Here is a 21,410-nt window from a genome sequence, read left to right on the forward strand (position 1 = left end):
CTTCTGTTCCCTCGGGCTTTTTTTTTTTTAATATAAATTTATTCATTTTATTTTTGGCTGCGTTGGGTCTTGGTTGCTGCGCACGGGCTTTCTCTAGTTGCGGTGAGCAGGGGCTGCTCTTCATGGCGGTGCGCGGGCTTCTCATTGCAGTGGCTTCTCCTGCTGCAGAGCCTGGGCTCTAGGCGCGTAGGCTTCAGTAGTTGCGGTGCACGGGCTTAATAGTTGTGGCTCACAGGCTCTAGAGCACAGGCTCAGTAGTTGTGGCGCATGGGCTTATTTGCTCTGCGGCATGTGGGATCTTCCCAGACCAGGGCTCAAACCCATGTCCCCTGCATTGGCAGGCGGATTCTTAACCACTGCACCACCAGGGAAGTCCCTCCCTCAGGCTTTTAATTTTATCATCATTTTATGAAATGCTAACTCTGAAATGCATAATTATTGAAGTAAAGAAATATAACAAAGAAAATATTTGATTAAGCAAAGGAAAAGTTAAACCATTAAACAAACAATATATCAACATATGGTTCCAAAATATACTTGACTCTGCATCAGATAGAGTCAGGAGAGAAGCTGCAGCTCATGGCCTAGACACAACTGGCTGGTCTGGCACTCTCCTAAGTCCAGTGTGAAACTCCGTTCCCTGTGGTGATTTTCTGTCCCTTACTCCCGTGAGGACAGGCTCCTGTGGGGAGGCATGGGCAGTGCCAGCGCTTGCTGCCTCTCCGCCCTCCTTGGGGCTCAGCAGCTCTCTGGGAACAATGCCGCCTCCACACGTGGCCTCTGTGGGCTCCTGCTCCCTTTTTGCCCTTACAGAGGGTGGAAATTTCTTTCTTCTTGGTTCAACTGAAAACAAGTTAGAAAATTTTCAAAAGGAACTTTGCTAAGATACTAAGCTGAATCCAAAACAATTCCCAAGACCTAGGAACACCCAAGTGCACACACTTCATTTTCTTCTTCTTTCTAGCAGCTCACCCAGGTTGGCTGGGTGGGCAGGGCTTTAAGCCCTCGCTGCCTCCTCCTCCTGACTTTTCCCTCACGGTGCCAGAGCTTTTTAGGTAACTCACTGGTTGTCATTACCGTTAGTCTCGCAAGGTATTCATCCTTCATTTGTGAAGCACATTCAGTTAGAAATGGGAAGTGAGAGTGTGTGTTGGTTGCAGGGCCTTGCGAGTACGGAAGAAGACCGGGGGTGAGAAGATGCCCGTGCAGATGATTGGGGACATCCTGGCAGCTGAGCTGTCCCACATGCAGGCTTACATCCGGTTCTGCAGCTGTCAGCTGAATGGAGCAGCTCTTTTACAGCAGAAGACAGATGAACATGCAGACTTCAAAGAATTTTTAAAGGTAACTCCATTCGGGGAATGTAGGCAGGTCAGCCTTGTTCTGAGCCAGGAGGCAGGGGTGTATGGTGGCATGGTGGGGAATCTCAGCAGTGGAGAAGGCCATCTCCATCACCTTCCAAAGGAAACACAGATATGGCAAAGAATTTTCTGACTGCTTTGAGTTGCCTTTCATGTTGAATTGATTTTTCTTGGCACTGGGACCATGATTTTGCCCATCTTAAATAGCAGAGTGTCTTTTTAAGCCTACTTACATAAATCAGCTACTTTATACTCCAGAAAAGTCCAGAATGTCACTTTCTTAATTTTGTAAATTATATTTATTTTATACCCATCTTATTCCAGAAGGAATATAAACTAGCTTACTTAAACGTATAAAATGCAACAAGATAAAATAAAATTTAAAATAAGTGGATGGGGAGTTCCCTGGTGGTCCAGTGGTTAGGATTTGGTGCTTTCACTGCTGTGGCCCGGGTTCAATCCCTGATCGGGGAACAGAGATCCCACAAGCTGCATGGTGTGGCCAAAAAAAAAAGTGTATGAATAACATGGGACAAAAGGAAATGAGAGTAGGAAAGAAAATGGTGACACCAGGAACTAGGATAATAAATAAAAAGCGCATCTGTGATCCTATATGTATTTACAAGAAGTGTAGGCAGCTGTCATAAAACCTTCCAGAAACCAATGAGAAGACAGAAAACAATTGGTTCCATGATGCCATGGTCATAAATTAAAAACAAGCAGCTGGTAAGGAGAAGTAACGCTAGAACTGTACTCAGGAAGTACACTGTGTGTATACTCACTGTGTATAATATAGAGTTGGCAGCAGCCTTACGGTGATAACCAGTGAGCCTCAGATGTCCGGCTACATCATAATAGAAAATCACATTCTGATGAGTCATTTTTATGGATGTTGTTCAGTAATAGAAATATTACTAAACATGTTAAAATGGTGAGGGAAATGAAAGACAAATCTGTTTTCTTGGTTTTTTTGCATTTTTTGTTGTTGTTGTGAAGTACTTTATATTGGGATATATTATACAGCCACAGTAGTACTTTATGGGAAAGTGCATAATTTTAATATTTTTATTATCAGAAAAGAATGGAAAAATCAGCATAAAATATAAGATATATAGGCAGAGAATAAAATTCTAAGAGGAAAATAGAGGAAGTAATAAAGATAAAAGCACAAACGATATCAATATGTCTGCAAACAGGTACAGTGAAAAGAACCGATAAAATACAACTCCACTAAATCTAATAGAAAAAGAGGGAAAAAAACACAAGTAAAAACAAGAATAGATACAAAGTTATTTCTTAAAAGTGTATATAATTCAAAATATATGCTAATAAATATGAAAACATTAACAAAACCTGTAGTTTTCTATTAAAGTTTGAAAACTGATTCAATAAGAGTAGAACATCTAGAGAGAGTCAGGCTCGTGCCATCTTGCCCCCACCATCCACACCCAGCCACCCTTTCCCTTTAGACACTCTCAGCCCCCCACCCGCCCCTTTCCAAGCATGTCTCGGGCCACCGCCGCCAAAACCGCACCATCTCTACCCGCACATTCTCTGTGCGGGACGTGCAGCCGGGTCTACAAGTATTCTTAGAGCAGAGATGAGCTATCTGGAAGAAAGCCAGCAAGTGACCTGTCCATTTAAGCCACAGATGAATAATACTGCAGCCAGCCCAATGTCTACTGCCACTTCAAGTACAGGGAAGTCTATAAGCTTTGCAGCAGAATTGCAGAGTATGATGTTTTTGATTACAGATTAAAAACTTGAACATAGACCTGAAACCATAAAACTCCTATAAGAAAAAAAAAAAAAAACTCCTTTAAGAAAACATAGGTGGTTTTCTCTAGGTGATTCTAGGAGGCCTCTTCATGAAATGGCAGTTTTGGTAGAAGATGTAGTACACACTCAGTTAATTTACATCCCGTGTGGCTGACAGGGTCTTGGTGCTCTGGCCTGGTGTCAGGCCTGAGCCGCCAAGGTGGGAGAGCCGAGTTCAGGACATTGTACCACCAAAGACCTCTCAGCCCCATGTAATATCAATTGGTGAGAGCTCTCCCAGAGATCTTCGTCTCAACACTAAGACCCAGCTCCACTTAACAGCCAGTAAGCTACAGTGCTGGATGCTTCATGCCAAACACCTAGCAAGACAGGAACACAGCCCCACCCATTAGCAGAGAGGCTGCCTAAAATCATTCTAAGTTCACAGACACCGCAAAACACACTGCCACATGCAGCCCCATCCACCAGAAAGACAAGATTCAGCCCCACCCACCAGAACACAGGCACCAGTCCCCTCCATCAGGAAGCCTACACAAGCCACTGACCCGACCTCACCCACTGGGGGGCAGACACCAAAAACAACAGGAACAACGAACCTGCAGCCTGTGAAAAGGAGACCCCAAAGGGGTCATAAGTCACACAAAACGAGAAGCCAGAGAAATATCCAGCAGATGAAGGAGCAAGGTAAAAACCCACCAGACCAAACAAAGGAAGAGGAAATAGGCAGTCAACCTGAAAAAAAATTCAGAGTAATGATAGTAAAGATGATCCCAAACCTTGGAAATAGAATGGAGAAAATACAAGAAATATTTAACAAGGACCTAGGAGAACTAAAGAGCAAACAAACAATGATGAACAATACAATAAGTGAAATTAAAAATTCTCTAGAAGGAATCAGTAGCTGAATAACTGAGGCTGTAGAACGGATAAGGGACCTGGAAGGTAAAATAGTGGAAATAACTACCACAGAGCAGAATAAAGAAAAAAGAATGAAAAGAATTGAGGACAGTCTCAGAGACGTCTGGGACAACATTAAACGCACCAACATTCAAATTATAGGGGTCCCAGAAGAAGAAGAGAAAAAGAAAGGGTCTGAGAAAATATTTGAAGAGATTATAGTTGAAAACTTCCCTAACATGGGAAAGGAAATAGTCAAGTCCGGGAAGTGCAGAGTCCCATACAGGGTAAATCCAAGGAGAAACATGCCAAGACACATATTAACCAAACTATCAAAACTTAAATACAAAGAAAAAAATATTAAAAGCAACAAATAACTAATAAGGGAATCCCCGTAAGGTTAACAACTGACCTTTCAGCAGAAACTCTGCAAGCCAGAAGGGAGCGACAGGACATATTTAAAGTGATGAAAGGGGAAAACCTACAACCAAGATTACTCTATCCAGTAAGGATCTCATTCAGATTCGACGGAGAAATTAAAACCTTTACAGACAAGCAAAAGTTAAGAGAATTCAGCACCACCAAACCAGATTTACAACAAATGCTAAAGGAACTTCTCTAGGGAGGAAACACAAGAGAAGGAAAAAACCTACAAAAACAAACCCAAAACAATTAAGAAAATGGTAATAGGAACATACATATCGATAATGATGTTAAATGGATTAAATGCTCCAACCAAAAGATGTACACTGGCTGAATGGATACAAAAACAAGACCCATATAGATGCTGTCTACAAGAGACCCACTTCAGATCTAGGGACGCATACAGACTGAAAGTCTGGGATGGAAAAAGATATTCCATGCAAATGGAAATCAAAAGAAAGCTGGGGTAGCAGTTCTCATATCAGATAAAATAGACTTTAAAATAAAAACTATTACAAGAGACAAAGAAGGACACTACATAATGATCAAGGGATCAATCCAAGAAGAAGATACAACAGTTGTACATATTTATGCACCCAACATAGGAGCACCTCAATATATAAGGCAAATGCTAAAAGCCATAAAAGGGGAAATCGACAGTAACACAATCATAGTAGGGGACTTTAACACCTCACTTTCACCAATGGACAGATCATCCAAAATGAAAATAAATAAGGAAACACAAGCTTTAAATGATACATTAAACAAGATGGACTCAATTGATATTTATAGGACATTCCCTCCAAAAACAACAGAATACACTTTCTTCTCAAGTGCTCATGGAACATTCTCCAGGATAGATCATACCTTGGGTCACAAATCAAGCCTTGGTAAATTTAAGAAAATTGAAATTGTATCAAGTATCTTTTCCAACCACAACGCTATGAGACTAGATATCAATTACAGGAAAAAAAACTGTAAAAAATACAAATACATGGAGGCTAAACAATACGCTACTAAATAACCAAGAGATCACTGAAGAAATCAAAAACTACCTAGAAACACCGTCCTCAGGCTGACCATGGTGGACATTTTGAGGGCAGCTGACCTGCAACCTGTGTGCCCCGCACCACTTCCTGTGGAAGCTTGAGCCAGCTGTGTAGCTTTCTCCCTTTGTCTCATAACCATGTCCACCAATAAGAATTCTAATTCACCAGCTGCCCGCCTTAACAGATTCAAGAACAAGGGGAAAGACAGTACAGAAATGAGGCAGCACTGAATAGAGGTTAATGTGGAGTTCCGGAAAGCTAAGAAGTATGACCAGATGCTGAAAAGGAGAAATGTGAGCTCTTTTCCAGATGATGCTGCTTCTCCACTGCAGGAAAACCACAACAACAAGGGCACTGTAATTGGTCTGTTGATGACATTGTCAAAGGCATAAATAGCAACAATTTGGAAAGCCAGCTCCAAGCTACTCAAGCTGCTAGGAAACTGCTTTCTAGGGAAAAACAGCCCCCCCCCACAGACAGCATAATCTGGGCTGGTTTGATTCCAAAATTGTGTCCTTCTTGGGCAGATCTGATTGCAGTCCCATTCAGTTTGAATCTGCTCGGGCCTCACTAACATTGCTTCCAGGACATCAGAACAGACCAAGGCTGTGGTAGATGGAGGTGCTATCCAAGCATTCATTTCTCTGTTGGCATCTCCCCATGCTTACTTCAGTGAACAAGCTGTATGGGCTCTAGGAAACATTGCAGGTGATGGCTCAGTTTTCCGAGACTTCGTTATCAAGTATGGTGCAGTTGACCCACTGTTGGCACTTTCGGCGGTTCCTGATACGTCATCTTTAGCATGTGGTTACTTACATAATCTTACCTGGACACTTTCAAATCTTTGTCACAACAAGAATCCTGCACCCCCCTTAGATGCTGTTGAGCAGATTCTTCCTACTTTAGTTCGTCTCCTGCATCACCATGATCCAGAAGTTTTAGCTGATACCTGCTGGGCTATTTCCTACCTTACTAATGTTCCAAATGAACGGATTGAAATGGTTGCGAAAACTGGGGTTGTACCCCAACTTGTGAAGCTTTTAGGAGCTACTGAATTGCCAATTGTGATTCCCACGCTAAGAGCCATAGGGAATATTGTCACTGGGACAGATGAACAGACTCAGGTTGTAATGGATGCAGGAGCACTTGCCGTCTTTCCCAGCCTGCTAACAAACTCCAAAACTAATATTCAGAAGGAAGCTATGTGGACAATGTCAAACATCACGGCTGGCTGCCAGGACAAGATATAACGAGTCGTAAATCATGGATTCGTCCCATTCCTTGTTGGCATTCTTTCTAAGGCAGACTTTAAGACACAAAAGGAAGCTGTATGGGCTGTGACCAACTATACAAGTGGCGGAACAGTTGAGCAGATCGTATACCTTGTTCATTGTGGCATAATAGAACCATTGATGAACCTCCTAACTGCAAAAGGCAACAGAATTATTCTGGTTATCCTGGATGCCATTTCAAATATCTTTCAGGCTGCTGAGAAATTAGGTGAAACTGAGAAACTTAGTATAATGATTGAAGAATGTCGAGGTTTGGACAAAATTGAAGCTCTACAAAACCATGAAAATGAGTCTGTGTACAAAGCTTCATTAAACTTGATTGAGAAGTATTTCTCTGTGGAAGAAGAGGAAGATCAAAATTGTGCCGGAAACTACCTCTGAAGGGTATACATTCCAAGTTCAGGATGGCACTGCTGGGACCTTCAGCTTCTAGATTGTACCTCTGAAGCATAAAGTTGTTTGTTGTGTACTATGTTTGGTAGAAGTTTCTCTTACTGTTTCTCTACTAAGAACTCTTTTTACATGTGGTTTGTTATTGTAGCGCTTTTTACAAAGAAACTATGCTTGAACAGTTCCAAACTGTACATACTATATGAAGCTTCTTCTCTCAATGGGTTTCTTATTTCTATGTGGGATTTCATATCTTGCAGTGTCCTGTAAATAAAGATTAAATTCCACCGTTTTCTTTACTTCAAAAAAAAAATTACATAGAAACAAATGACAGTGAAAACTCGATGACCCAAAACCTATGGGATGCAGCAAAAGCAGTTCTAAGAGGGAAGTTTATAGCAATACAATCCTACCTCAAGAAAAAAGAAAAATGTCAAATGAACAACCTAACCTTACACCTAAAGCAATTAGAGAAAGAACAACAACAACAAAACCCCCAAAGTTAGCAGAAGGAAAGAAATCATAAAGCTCAGATCAGAAATCAATGAAAAAGAAATGAAGGAAACAGTAGGAAAGATCAATAAAGCTAAAAGCTGGTTCTTTGGGAAGATAAACAAAATTGATAAACCATTAGCCAGACTCATCAAGAAAAAAAGGGAGAAGACAAATCAATAGAATTAGAAATGAAAAAGGGGCTTCCCTGGTGGCGCAGTGGTTGAGAGTCCGCTTGCCGATGCAGGGTACACAGGTTCGTGCCCCGGTCCGGGAAGATCCCACATACCACGGAGCGGCTAGGCCCAGGAGCCATGGCCGCTGAGCCTGCGCATCTGGAGCCTGTGCTCCGCAGCGGGAGAGGCCACAACAGTGAGAGGCCCGCATACCGCAAAAAAAAAAAAAAAAAAAAAATGAAATTGAGCTATTTTGTGGTGAGATGGATGGACCTAGAGCCTGTCATACAGAGTGAAGTAAGTCAGAAAAACAAATACTGTATGCTAACACATAATATGGAACCTAAAAAAACAAAAATGGTTCTGACAAACCTAGGGGCAGGACAGGAATAAAGACACAGATGTAGATAATGGACTTGAGGGTGTGGGAAGGGGAAGGGGAAGCTGGGACAAAGAGAGTGGCATGGACATATATACACTACCACATGTAAAATAGATAGCTAGTGGGATGCAGCTGCATAGCACAGGGAGATCAGCTTGGTGCTTTGTGACCACCTAGGGGGTGGGATAGGGAGGGTGGGAGGGAGACACAAGAGGGAGGATATAAGGGGATGTGTGTATACATATAGCTGATTCACTTTGTTATACAGCAGAAACTAACACAACATTGTAAAGTTAACTATACTCCAATAAAGATAAAGTTAAAGAAAAATAGAAAATCTGAAGATAATATTAAACAAGGGAAAAAACTGAGTAACCTACCCCAAAAGAGGACATAGTTTCACTTGATGGATTTAATGGTGAATTCTTTACAACAATAAAGGAATAGATTATTCTATTTTATATAAACTGTTACAGATCCCAGAAAAAAATAGAAAGCCTACCTAATTCATTATATAAGACAAAAGTGACTCTAACGCCAAGGCCCATTTGTGTTTAATTACAAAAATGAAAAAAAAAGTTACAACCCAGTATCTTTTATAAATATAGTTGTTAAAATCTTAATTAAAATAACAGTGAATAAAATTAAGCATTACATGAAAAGAAGAGTCTGTCATAACGAAATAGGATCAATTCCAAGAGGCAACACAGTTTCATGCTCAGAACAAGACAGCCTTCAGAATTGGACTGCTCGGGCTGAAATTCCAGCCCCATCATGGTCCACTGTGTGACCAGGGCAAGTTTCTTAACATTTGGTGCCTTAAAGTCCCCTCATCTCTCACCTGGAGATAATCAGATAATACTTTTAAAGTACTTGAGCACAGAGACCAACACATAGTAAGCATTCAATAAATGCTAATTTTATTTATTTAGCTTATGATGATCTCAGGGATGTAAAAATGGTTCAGTATAAGGCACTGAGGACAGAACCCTTCAGTTGGTGGGAGGCAAGGTGTTGCCTAGAAATGAACTAGAAGAAACATAGAAAGAAACCAAGATCACAGAAACAAACATTAATCAGAATAACTACATAAATGTGGAATTATGAGTATAGGTGAACATTTTAAAATAATAGTAGAATTAAATATAGGACATTTACCTTTTAAAGCATAGTAAAAGGTTTAAAATTTTTTCAAATAGTAATAAAAATAGGAATTTAAAAAATAGGATGTAAATAGGACGTCAGTGTCACCACAACTGTAACAATAGCAAAAATAAGAAGTGTTTAGTCTCATAATGAAAGGCATGGTGTTGCTTACATTAAAAAGCAGATCTAACAAGCTGTGTTCTAGAATGTTACTTTTTAAAAAGACTCAGAAAATATAGAAATAAATACCATGAAGATGCTTATCTTAGAAACATATATATATATATATATATATATATATATATATATATATATCCAAAAACAAAAGGAGGGGGTAATTTTAATATCCCGTAGTGGGAAATGATCAGGTAAATTATAGTAAATGTGTTATTTTTCAGTCATTAAAATGATCATACTAGAGTACTAGCTACTCTGTTAGGTCCTGTACTAGTCCTAGGAGTAGAAGCAAATAAATGTGGTCCTAGGCATCCTGGAGTTAACAGTCTGGGTGGGAGTTATAGAGACACCTCATATGTGATGCCTCTACCTGTGTTACCCAGTCCAGATGTGGCACGATGATAAAGGAAGCCTTGGGGGCTTGAGAAGGATCACTGAAAAGGAGGGGAGGCGTGAAGAAGGGGAGAGCCTGGACTGAAGGAGGCTAATCTGAGTCTTCAGAGATGAATATGAATTAGCCAAGTGAAGGAAGAGCAGAAGGGACATTGTGAGCCTGGCTCATAGCAGGTGCTCAGTAAATGTATTGTTATGAATGAAGCAGGGTGATGAGCAGGCAGAGATGGGGGAGATCAAGAGCTACTTAGAAGACAGACTGGCATCAGTGGTAACTCCTAGGTATGTGTGGGGGAAGGTGAGTGGGTCAAGAATGGTGCTACCAACTCTGATAGGAATAGGGGTAGAAGAGGATGCTTTTATGAGGGAAGACGAGGACTTCACTTGGGGGTATGCTGTGGTATTGAGGTGCCTTTGGGACATCCAGGTGAGACGGAGAGTAATTTGGCAAGTGTAGAGCTCCACAGCTGGTCTGGTCACACTGTGGGGCTCAGTCGTGTGGGATCTTGGGCAGAGGAGAGGAAAGGAGTGAGGAAGACTGAGAGGGTCAGTGGGCTGGGAAGACAGTCTGGTTCCGGAAGCAATGGGAGGGAGGGATTGCACAGGCTGTCAGATGCACCTAAAGAACTGAAAGCATCCACTGGCTTTGGCGCATGAAGTGGGATATTCTTGCTGTTAACCTGATACGTATCATTTTGGATCCTGAGTTTTTAAAAGAAGTTAGAAATCTAAAAGGTGGTCAAAGTCAGGAGAATAGCCAGTGTTTCCTTGTTTTCCTCAGGCTACGATTTCCTCACAAGCCTCTCAATTATTTTGTAGAGGCTGGCATCTGACCCTCGATGTAAAGGAATGCCCCTTTCCAGCTTCCTGCTGAAGCCCATGCAGAGGATCACCCGCTACCCCCTCCTCATCAGAAGTGTAAGTGCCCGGCTGGGAGAAGCAGGACCCTTTGAGGTTCACAGAGGCTGATAGGGAGCCTCCAGATACACCAGCCACCCACCACATGGTCCGACTCCACTGTCTGGTGGACCAGGCACCGTGTGTGTGTACGTGCACACGCCCGTGGACACACATGCAGTCTGAAGGGATAAATCCTTGAAATGGGCAAATAAAAGAGGTATCCATGGTCATTTGGGTTACCTGTCCTCCCCCTTCCCAGAAAGCTCCCTGGCCTCTCGGGGTCATGATATGTTGTCTAGGCAGGGCAGCGCCCTCTAGTTCTCCAGCTGTGGAAAGAGTCCACAGTTAGTATGACCTTGGGGTCCAGTCTTCCTGCTGAGATCTGAATTCATCTACCAACTGAATATGTAACCTAGACGTCCCAGCAGTCTCCAACTCAGTGTCCTAGACAGCTCATCATCGTCCCCTGGCTGTATCCTACCTCAGCTGGCTGACTACACAGTCCCTCTAAAATTCCATTCATCTTTTTGACACAAACAATGTTGGCCTCTCGAGCTGGTACGCCTTCTAAGGAGAAGGCAGACTTTCAAAGGATTATTCCACAGGTAATCATTGCGGTAATTTTAATCATCTTACAAAGAAAAACAGTAGAAATAATATAAGACCGTTGCTTTTATTGATTATGCCTTGATCTCTGGTCTGTAAGCCATGTTAACTCAATATAGACCTTATGTTACAGAGTTAATGTCACAGTTCTGATACCAAATGGACCCGTTAATATACATTAATCCACAGTCCCTTACCTGAAATATTTGGGGCCAGATGTGTTTCAGAATTCAGACTGTAATTCAAATGCTGTATATTACATGACACCCCAACAAGCCTGGGCAGCACCGATAAGCAACACATTAATGGTCCTACAGAGAAATTCATGAATAATCACTATTAGTAGACGTAAAAAGTTCATCTCTTCAGTTTAGGTCAAGTTTTGCCACTAAATGAGTAATGAAAACAGCTTTAGGCTTTCAGAGCTTTTTCGTATTTTGGAACTACAAATGAAGCACAGGAGTCGTCTACTGATGGGCCTGCTGATTTCCAGAGGGACCACACATATTTGCCTTCTCTATCCCTTTACCTTTGGAACATCAGCGTGAAGTCACTTCCCAGTGAAATGAATGCATTTTCCTACATGCTGACAACATGGTTTTATTGTGTTTTTTCCATGGCAGGGGATTCATTGCTTTCAGCAGATTTCTCAGAAGGATCAGTGACCCCAAAAATATAATGAAATGTTGCTATTCAGCAAGTTAACATGCTTACCAAAGGCGCAGCCAGTTTATACTGGAGGGTTCACCCTAAAGGCACATGGCTTGTTACTGGGGGAAGTGGGGACACACCCTTACACATACAGCCTATCCCCAGACCCAGCTAGAGGGCCACCAGAGACCCACAGGGCACTTGGTCCATGTAGCGCTTGGCCCACCCTCTTGTCACTGAGTCACCTGTCTCCCCGAGTACTCGGGGGCCCTGAGCCTCTCAAGGGTAAACGACTGTCTCGCCCACTATTGTATTTCCAGCGCCCAGCACCCAGCTGGCAGGGCAGGTGGAAGACGTAAGACATCCCACATGACACAGCCCCCTCTCTTCCAGATTCTGGAGAACACCCCAGAAAATCACGTAGACCACTCCTCTCTGAAGCTGGCCCTGGAGCGGGCAGAGGAGCTCTGCTCGCAAGTTAATGAAGGAGTTCGGGAGAAGGAAAATTCAGACCGACTGGAGTGGATCCAGACTCACGTGCAGTGTGAAGGTCTCGCGGAGGTGAGGCCTGTGGGGCTGAGCTGGGTGCCGCCAGGCAGGCTCTGGGTGGGGAACCAGGTTCGTGCCTTCCCCTGGTGTAGACAGTCTGTGCCTCAGCCCATGCAGACTCACCATCCTGCCCATTCTTGGGTTGTCATCTTCCTTTCTCATAAAGAGAGATGTTTTGAGTTCTTTGAATTCAGCCAGGAGAATCAGTATTCTGTGGTTTTGTAAGTAATTATTTTCACTGTGCCAGTTTGAACTTTGAAGAGAAATAAATGTAAGGATCTTCTGTGTAAAAGTGAATGATTACAGCCACATTCCCACCTAGAAGGTCTACCGCACCTCCCTCAGGTCCAGGGCGCTGGCCTCGCCAGGGGTGCTGGGAGTTACAAAGTGAGCTTCTTTCTCTTTAAGCAACTTGTTTTCAACTCCCTCACCAACTGCCTGGGACCCCGCAAGCTCCTGCACAGCGGAAAGCTGTACAAGACCAAGAGCAACAAGGAGCTGCACGGGTTCCTCTTCAATGACTTCCTGCTTCTCACCTACATGGTCAAGCAGTTTGCTGTTTCCTCAGGCTCCGAGAAACTTTTCAGCTCTAAGTCCAACGCTCAATTCAAAATGTATAAAATGGTAAGTGTCACGTTCCTGGCAGTAGCATCAAGAGCACAACGAGGTGTTTCCTTTACTTTAAGGACCTCCTTCCCAGCCTGAGCCTTTCCTGTCCTCATGGGACTCTCTCCACCTGCCTCCAGACGGCTCACGCTTCCTTTGTCACTTCCCAGGGAAGAAGCCTAGTGTGGCTGGGCCTTCACTGCCCTCTGACAGCCACCAGCTGGATTCCAGCTATGGATTCCAGCTTCCTTCGCAGCAAACAGATCCCACCTCCGTCCACATTCAGCATCGGGTCTCTCCATAAAACCAAGGCTGACGGGAAGGGTCAAGTGTCAGTGCCTGGAGGAGAGACCCTGTCACGTGAGCTGTCAAAGACACTCGGTGCTCCTGTCCCCACTTTAGTAACATCTCATCTACCCTAGATATTTACTTTCATGAAACAGAGGCAGTTTCTTTTCTCCTAAGTAAAGGACTCTGGAAGCTAGACCCCTCTACTTCTCAACAAGGCTCTTCAGAACAGACAATTCTGGACGTAGGTGGGTGGAGTGTTCTGACCCATTTCACAGCCTGTGTTTTGGCCCTAATTCTTTCAGCCCATTTTCCTGAATGAAGCCTTGGTGAAACTGCCCACAGACCCTTCCAGCGATGAGCCTGTCTTCCACATTTCTCACATTGACCGGGTCTACACCCTCCGAACAGACAACATTAATGAGAGGTCAGTCCTGACCACGTGTGACCTGCCTTGAGGCCTAGGAGAAAGCCTGACCTCTCCCTCCGCCATAAACCCACCTCCAGCCCATGCTAACGCCCTACTAAATCCCCCTCCACCACAGTCCCACTGGCAGACCTTGGTTCAGACGTGCCAGGTTACCGCAAATGCCTCTAACACACTTCCCTGCTTCCAGCCTCTCCTCGGGATCTTCTGAAGTGGGAGAGCCAACACCTCCCTTCCTACTGCAATCCCTCAGGGACAGTCTGTGCTCCTTCGCCTGCTCTCTGAGGCCGTCCTGTGCCTCTGGGTCTCAGTCCCATCCCTGCACTCCCGCCGGATTGTCTGCCCTCCCCCACTGCCCTCTGCATGGGTGCCTTCCTCCCTCCCTGCCTGGCCAGCTACGCGTCCTCTGTCCTCTGGGTGTAGCTCCTCCTCCGCTGTGTGCACAGTTCTCTGCAATAGAACCTGTCATTTGTCGTGCTGAGCTGCCATCGCATCTTCCATCTCTGTGCGCCCAGCACCTGACAAGTGCTTGGTGCTGTCAAGAACTTTCTAGAAATTCTCAGCTCGATCCTCAATTAGCAAACAAGTCCTTCAGTTGAATTACTGTGAAGTCTATGATTGGGAACTTCTCAAAGCCAAGGTTAGCGAGCACAGAGCTCTGGGGCTCCTGGTGGAGCTGTGAGACGTGTGCGAAGTCTGCCCGATGGCACTCTCTGCTCCTCCTCCAGGACGGCCTGGGTCCAGAAGATCAAGGCGGCATCTGAGCAGTACATCGACACTGAAAAGAAGAAACGGGAGAAGGCTTATCAAGGTAGTCGGGGGGTGCCTGGGAGGGTTGGAACCAGCCACCAGGGGGCCCTGGGCACTGGGCGGGGTCCCAGCTTCAGGGCACAGGCTGCTGCTTCTGCAGTGAGGGGATAAACGGGGACAGCCTGAAAGACCAGACTTGCCGCGAGCGAGCTGTTTCAAACCTCCTGGGGGCCTCCCTGAGCCCCCCCCATACTGTCCCCTACATAGACGGGGGTCATCCAGTGCGAGCCCTGGGACCTCGCTTCTCTCTGTGGCAAGGTCTCTGTCCCTCCTCCCCACACACACTCCACTCCTGTTTCCAGGAAGAGGGGTCTGTCCTTTGCATAACCAGCCCTGCCTCTGCCTCTGCTTGGTCCATTTTGCTCCATCAAACTTCACTTCTACAGCCCGTTTCCCCTCAGCTCCTCCCCCACCCAGCCTCTACCCCACCCCTCCTCCAGGTCCAGCCAGCCTCCTCCCAGCACTGGGTCCGGGACCCTACACTCAGAGCCTTTCACTCCGCTTGCTGTCCCATCACTCTGTGCGAATGGCTTGCTCACACGACGTCAGTAACCACCCCCAACAACTTGGCTCGCTTTCCCCAACAGCAGGAAATTGAGGCCCCTCCCTCCCCCGGACCCCATGACACCCCTGAGGGTCCTTGTACCATCAGATCTTCTTTCATCATCTCCTTCCTAGCTCTGCTTCCTCCCACCCTACCCCAAGAGTTCTGAGCCTCCCTCCCTCATGTCACCTCAACTTCAGTGGTAACGGCTGGCCTGCTGTCCCTGCAGCCCCTGCTCTCCAGAAACACCTGCACCACTCCTCCTGTTGGATTAACCTCCTTCCAGAAGTAGCTCCTCCCGAGAATCTCAGTGGACGGTAGTATTGTCCTTGGGCGCACACTGGAAATGTGCTCTCTGACCATCCCCATCCCCCCGCATCTCTAGACAGTTGCAGTCCCGCATATATTCTCTCCATGGTTCTCTTCCCCATTTGCATAGCCCTGTCCTCTCCTGGTGGCACAGCCCTATTAAGAACCTCCAGTCTCCCACCAGGCTATGGCACGAGGCCCCTCCCTGACCAGTCCTCCCACTTAGGTTCCTGGCTGCTGGAGTTGCAGCTCTTTATGTTTTTTTATTCAGGTTTCCCTTATTTTGTTATATACTCCTGAAAGGTATAGGTAAATTGGCTTTTGCTAATTGAATCTTATTTTAATGGTACTTTAAAGGCATGTTATTGAAAAATCAATGATTGAATCTTTTCAGAAAGCATATAATGATCTCTTAATTGGTCGAAGATAAATCGAAGTTTTTCTTTACACCTTTATCTGTACATATCGTTATGCACTTTCCACGTGTTCCATTCTTTAGACCTTTATTACTTAACTCTGTGCCAGGCCCTGTGCTAGGCTTAACTGGGCCCACAAAATGAATATGGCCCAGCCCTGCCTTCAAGGGGAACTGAATGCCAGTGCCTGCTGGGCCGGTGGGCACATAGGAGGGGTGGGCCACTTCTCACAGAGAAGGTTCTACTTGCCCTGAGCTTTGAAAAGTCGGTAGCTCACCAAGCAGCTTTTGTTAGTTTTTAAACCCCTAAGGGCAAACCCTGCTTAACTTTATAGTTACCAAGATAATCTGAGTTCACTAACTCATTTCTCTCCATATTAAGTGTTTCTGAGTACCTCCTTAAATAAGGTCTTAAGTAAAAGTTTATAAGCTAAAGTGTTTACATGTAATTGGAGTTATGGTGAGTGGTTAAGAAAGTAGACTTTGAGGACTTCCCTGGTGGTCCAGTCCACTTGCACTGCAGGGGGCACGGGTTCAATCCCTGGTTGGGGAACTAAGATCCCACATGCCACGCAGCACAGCCAAAAAAAATAATTAAAAATAAGTTCTAAAAAAAGAAAGTGGACTTTGGTATCTGATGTGTTTTTGACCTTGCCGTTTTAGAAGCTCTGTGACATAAGCACGTTATAGTCATTTCTAAGACTCAGTTTTCTCATATATGACAATGGCAGTTATAAAGAGCTACGTTGTAAACGTGCAGTTTAAGTATTATAACTTATGTCGAAGTCGATCACATGCCTAACACAAAGTAAGTATCCAATGAATGTTAGCTGCTTTTAAGTGCTGAATGAATATGACGTATGGTGATGTTGTTACTATTACTGCCTGCTAGGCAGTTGAGGGGTTAATACAAGGATGAATAAACAGTCTGTGCTCTGCCATGGCCCCTCCTGACAGAGGGGATGGACTGACACAGAAGTTCAGACCCAGCAGGCTGTGTGTGGGATGCACAGAGGAGGGAAGGGATCCAGGAGGTGAGATTGGACCTGCATGTTGAAGGGTGTGTAGGATGCTGATGGGCAGAGATGGTGGCGAGGTACCCTAGCAGGTGACACAGCCTGGGCAAAGTCACAGAGCAGCCAGATGCTGCCAGGCCCAGTGCAGTGGCACGTGAGGCTGGGGAGTGCTGGGGTTGGTCAGAAAGACAAGACTGAGTATCTACAGCTTAGCGTCATCGCTCTGCTGTCTGCATTCTCAGAGGAGAAACTAACATCACTGGTCTTCCTCTTTTGTAGCTCGCTCTCAAAAGTCTTCAGGCATCGGGCGTCTGATGGTGCACGTCATTGAAGCTACAGAACTAAAAGCCTGTAAACCAAATGGTAAATGCTTCTTTCCTTCAACTGGTGTGGTAACTACCCTGCTCTTTGCTGATGACTCTTCTGAACATTGAATAACGGGACACTTTTTAAAAGTCAGTGTTTCCAGTGCCACTGAAATGGTTATTGGACCAAAATTATTATCACTCTAGTTTCCCAATAAATACCGATGCCTCCTTCCTCAGTGCTTCTGAGTGGAGAAAGCAGGAAGCAAGCTGCACTGACACATGCTCATGGGGAGCAGCCCTGGCATTCGAGCCCACACAGTCCCTCCCCAGGTTTATGATGCTGTCAGCACTGGGAACAGAGACCACAAGGCAGATGCAGACCCTCAGGCAGTGACCCCTGCGGCCATGGTCTATAGAGACACATCTGTGTAGATCCTGCTTCTGCTCGAAGAAGGCCCTATTGTCACATGCCACATGTATATTGGTTTGTTTTTGTTCAGGAAAGAGCAATCCATACTGTGAAATCAGCATGGGCTCCCAGAGCTACACCACCAGAACCCTTCAGGACACACTAAATCCCAAGTGGAATTTTAACTGCCAGTTCTTTATTAAGGATCTTTATCAGGATGTGCTGTGTCTTACCATGTTCGACAGAGACCAGTTTTCACCAGATGGTAAAGTATAACTCCGGGGGGTGGGGGCGGGGATATGAAGTTTTCCCCCCATACTCTAGGATCTGGGGTCTGGAAGCCGGGTGCTCAGCCTTGTTTTCACCCCAAGACACCTAAGGGCAGTGACACAGGCCATGGTCCTCAGCACCTCTCAGTGGCTGCAGGGGGGATACCTTCTCAGAGGAGAGGGGGGGTGGCCTCAGGTGTGTTTCAGGTCTTTGACCCCAGTCACCCCTGCTTACCTAATGGAAACGCTGTGCTCCTGGCACCTACTGAATGGGTGAGCCATTCCCTGACCAAAGAGGCTTGGATTCCCAGCAGTTTGAGTTTCCCTCACACAAATCCCTTGTTCTGCATGCATCCATCCATTCACAGTATCCAACAGCCATTAACCAAAAGAAGTTACTTGTTTTGAATTTGAAAGTTCTATGAATCCTGTTTCAGACACTCCTTCTGTGATAGTTTTTTAACAGTTTTTTAAAGAAGACTTTTGACTCTCACTTGTCTATTCACCAGATTTCCTGGGTCGCACTGAAGTTCCAGTGGCAAAAATTCGAACAGAACAGGAAAGCAAAGGCCCTACAACCCGCCGACTGCTGCTGCATGAGGTCCCCACCGGGGAGGTCTGGGTCCGCTTTGACCTGCAGCTTTTTGAGCAAAAAACTCTCCTGTAGGGGCCTTAGGGACCTGCCCACTAGGCTGGGGCTGGAGAAGAGAGCCGGTGCTGCCCCTGAGCTGGCGGAGCGTCGCGCCGCTTCATCCAGCACAAGGCCACGCATGCTGGGGCCTCTATTTTATCGCACACGAAATCGCTAGCAATCTATGCAAACATGACCTTCCCTATAAATAAACCAAACCCCATAGCACAGTGCCTTGTATTAGTGTTAACATGTTCGGCTGTGTTTAGATGCCAGGATTTCCATTTTCAGGGCTATAAAAAGTATGTGGAAATGAGGCATCAGACCACCAGACGTTACCACTTGGTTGAATGTGTCCACTGTGGGTGGTTTGGGTGACGCTGTAACCATTTCACACCACGTGACCTCCGCTGGGTCACAGCCACTCAGGAGGTGAAGGACTGGGAAGAAATGCAGCCTCAGCGTGGGAACAGCCTGATTACGGAAATAGTGTCCACTTGTGCACTGAATAAAAACAGAAACTTGATCATTTTACTCCTGATTAGATTTTATCATTCTGTGCTGAGACAATAGTTTGAAATCTAAGGGGGAAAGCTTGATTTACTTTAAATACTGTGAACTCTAATGATGCAGAAAATATTTTTCAACGTTAATTTTCTGAAGTATAAATTATTTATGTAAATTCCTTGTTTTTGCATATGTCATAGGACATGCATCTTTAAGCTTTATCATTGCCAATATGTACAGAAAGAGAATAAAAATATAAGTTTATGAATGTAACTTCAAAGCTTGACTGATTTACTTTCTATGTGAAAGGCTTTTAAAAGGTAATTTCAGGGGCTGCTTGTAATGAATCCAAATCTCCTTTCTGCAACAGTGAGAAAAACCAAGGACAGAATGTGGCGGGGAAGTAGTCAGTCAGGAGACCCCAGAGCCTCGTCTTGACTGCCATTGACTTGCTCTGTGACTCTGGTCACTTTACCTACTGTTTCTGGGGCTTGGTTTCTTTGATGGCTAGAATGGATGATCTCTGTGGGAGCTAGAGCGTTCCCTTTTGAGTGCCTCTGTTTGCCTAGCTGAGTAGACCCTCAGGGGTAACGTAGCCATGAAGAAAATGCACAAGTATTAAAGATCATCAGCAGGTCCCTCAGCCCCTCCAGCTCCAGAAGCACCTGTCTCCCTCCCCCTGCCCCCATGCTGTCAGAGACACATCCACACCTGTCAGAGCTGTTTACTCAGCCTCTGGATTTTGAAATGTGAACTCTGTCTTGAACACTGATAAAAATAAGGTCTTTCTTACACACTAAATCCCTGGGTTAATGAGTACAACTGGGAAAAGATCTGCCTTTTGGAAGGAATCACACAGGCTACAGAAGCCCTGATTTCTCAGGGAGCAGGGGTTCTCTAGCAGCTATAAGGAAGGATTCAAATGTCCCCACACCATAGCCCCTGTTTCTGCCTAAACATAATCACTGGACAAAGAAAAACTGGAAAACAATTCAGAATATTCAAGGAAAAAAAAAAAACATCATTCCAGGTATTGATCCTGGGCACTGATGGGCTAAAACACAGACCTAAAAGAAATACGCCCCAGTGTCAAAGGAAGAGACGCTCAATATCTGAACCCAGACAATTGAGAATGTTGCTCAATTTAGGGAAAGTCTGGCTGCTCAGGCTCAGCCACACTGAGCAAAGCAAACTGCTGATCTTCTACAGGGTTCTGAGACTCGAGCTGTGTTGGTTATGGAGGCAGGTGTGGGCTGATGTTCACAAGTCTGCCTCTGACCAGCTGACTTTCAAAGCATACAGCTGCCACTGATGGGTCAGGCAGGCTTAAAACCAGTCCTGGGGTTACCTGTGACCATAGCTATAGGATAATCCTTTCCTGGGACTGTGGGACTTCCTCACTGGGATGAACTGCGGCTAGTGCCATGTCTCCATGTCTAGATATGTTAGCGTTCTTGTGGGACTTAGGACAGAGGAGCCTGCAAGAGGTGAGTCAGACAACTACGAAGTTACAGAGGATAGTTAATGGCAGTACTTCCAGCAATTCCAGTCACCCCCTTTGATGGAGGAACATGGCACTGCTCCTTAGGAAGTCACATTCTCTCCTGACAAAAACGGTAGCCTGATTTTCTGAAGGGCAAGGAAGGGACTACCTTACACTACCTACCCCTCCAGGGGAAAGACTTTCCTCCAGGGGAAAGCCCCTCCCGTGCTCTTCAGGATCAGGGTGCCCAGGCAGGCAAACCGGACAGCTCCACGCTCTGAAAGGGGACCCAAATTCTGAGCAGTCTAATATCACAAAGAGTGGCTTCGAGGAGATCGAGTGCCCTGGTGAATGACCATGTGCTTTGGCACCAGAGGGACTGGACGTGGGATAGAGAACACCGCCACTTTCAAACCGTGCAGCTGACCTGGAGCGAGTTAGCAAACCTCTGAGCTTTGTGTAATGGAAGGTGATAATACTACCTTGCTGGGAAATTTTTTAAATGAATACACAGTACCTCATGCAGTTCCCGATTCACAAGGGAGAGCTCAATAAACAGTAACTTATTTGGATATTCCTCAATTTAGGGAAAGTCTGGCTGGTCAGGCTGAGCTGCATTGAGCAAAGCAAACTGATCTTCTATTTCTTTCTTCTGTTTTTCCATTTCTGGAGAGAAAAAATGTTGGCAGCGTTTTAACTGTTGTAGAGACACTGCAAAGTAAAGG

At 45.1% G+C, this 21,410-nt stretch overlaps 1 protein-coding gene and 1 pseudogene across 3 annotated transcripts in view; both read left to right on the plus strand.

The window, feature by feature from the left end:
• Positions 1 to 18,731, plus strand: part of ITSN2 (intersectin 2) — a 160,345-nt gene extending 141,614 nt beyond the window's left edge. For all 3 annotated transcript variants that reach the window (XM_065890742.1, XM_065890743.1, XM_065890741.1), the window contains 9 exons: positions 1,161 to 1,344; positions 10,777 to 10,875; positions 12,508 to 12,675; positions 13,072 to 13,287; positions 13,863 to 13,984; positions 14,713 to 14,795; positions 17,358 to 17,441; positions 17,887 to 18,060; positions 18,574 to 18,731. In XM_065890742.1, coding sequence (XP_065746814.1) covers positions 1,161 to 1,344; positions 10,777 to 10,875; positions 12,508 to 12,675; positions 13,072 to 13,287; positions 13,863 to 13,984; positions 14,713 to 14,795; positions 17,358 to 17,441; positions 17,887 to 18,060; positions 18,574 to 18,731 — 1,288 coding nt within the window. The remainder of the gene's footprint in view (positions 1 to 1,160; positions 1,345 to 10,776; positions 10,876 to 12,507; positions 12,676 to 13,071; positions 13,288 to 13,862; positions 13,985 to 14,712; positions 14,796 to 17,357; positions 17,442 to 17,886; positions 18,061 to 18,573) is intronic.
• LOC136133941 (importin subunit alpha-1 pseudogene) lies at positions 5,647 to 7,234 on the plus strand (annotated as a pseudogene).
• Positions 18,732 to 21,410: the final 2,679 nt, after the last annotated feature.

Source organism: Phocoena phocoena, chromosome 14, assembly GCF_963924675.1.
Source record: "Phocoena phocoena chromosome 14, mPhoPho1.1, whole genome shotgun sequence".
NCBI classification, from domain to species: domain Eukaryota; kingdom Metazoa; phylum Chordata; class Mammalia; order Artiodactyla; family Phocoenidae; genus Phocoena; species Phocoena phocoena.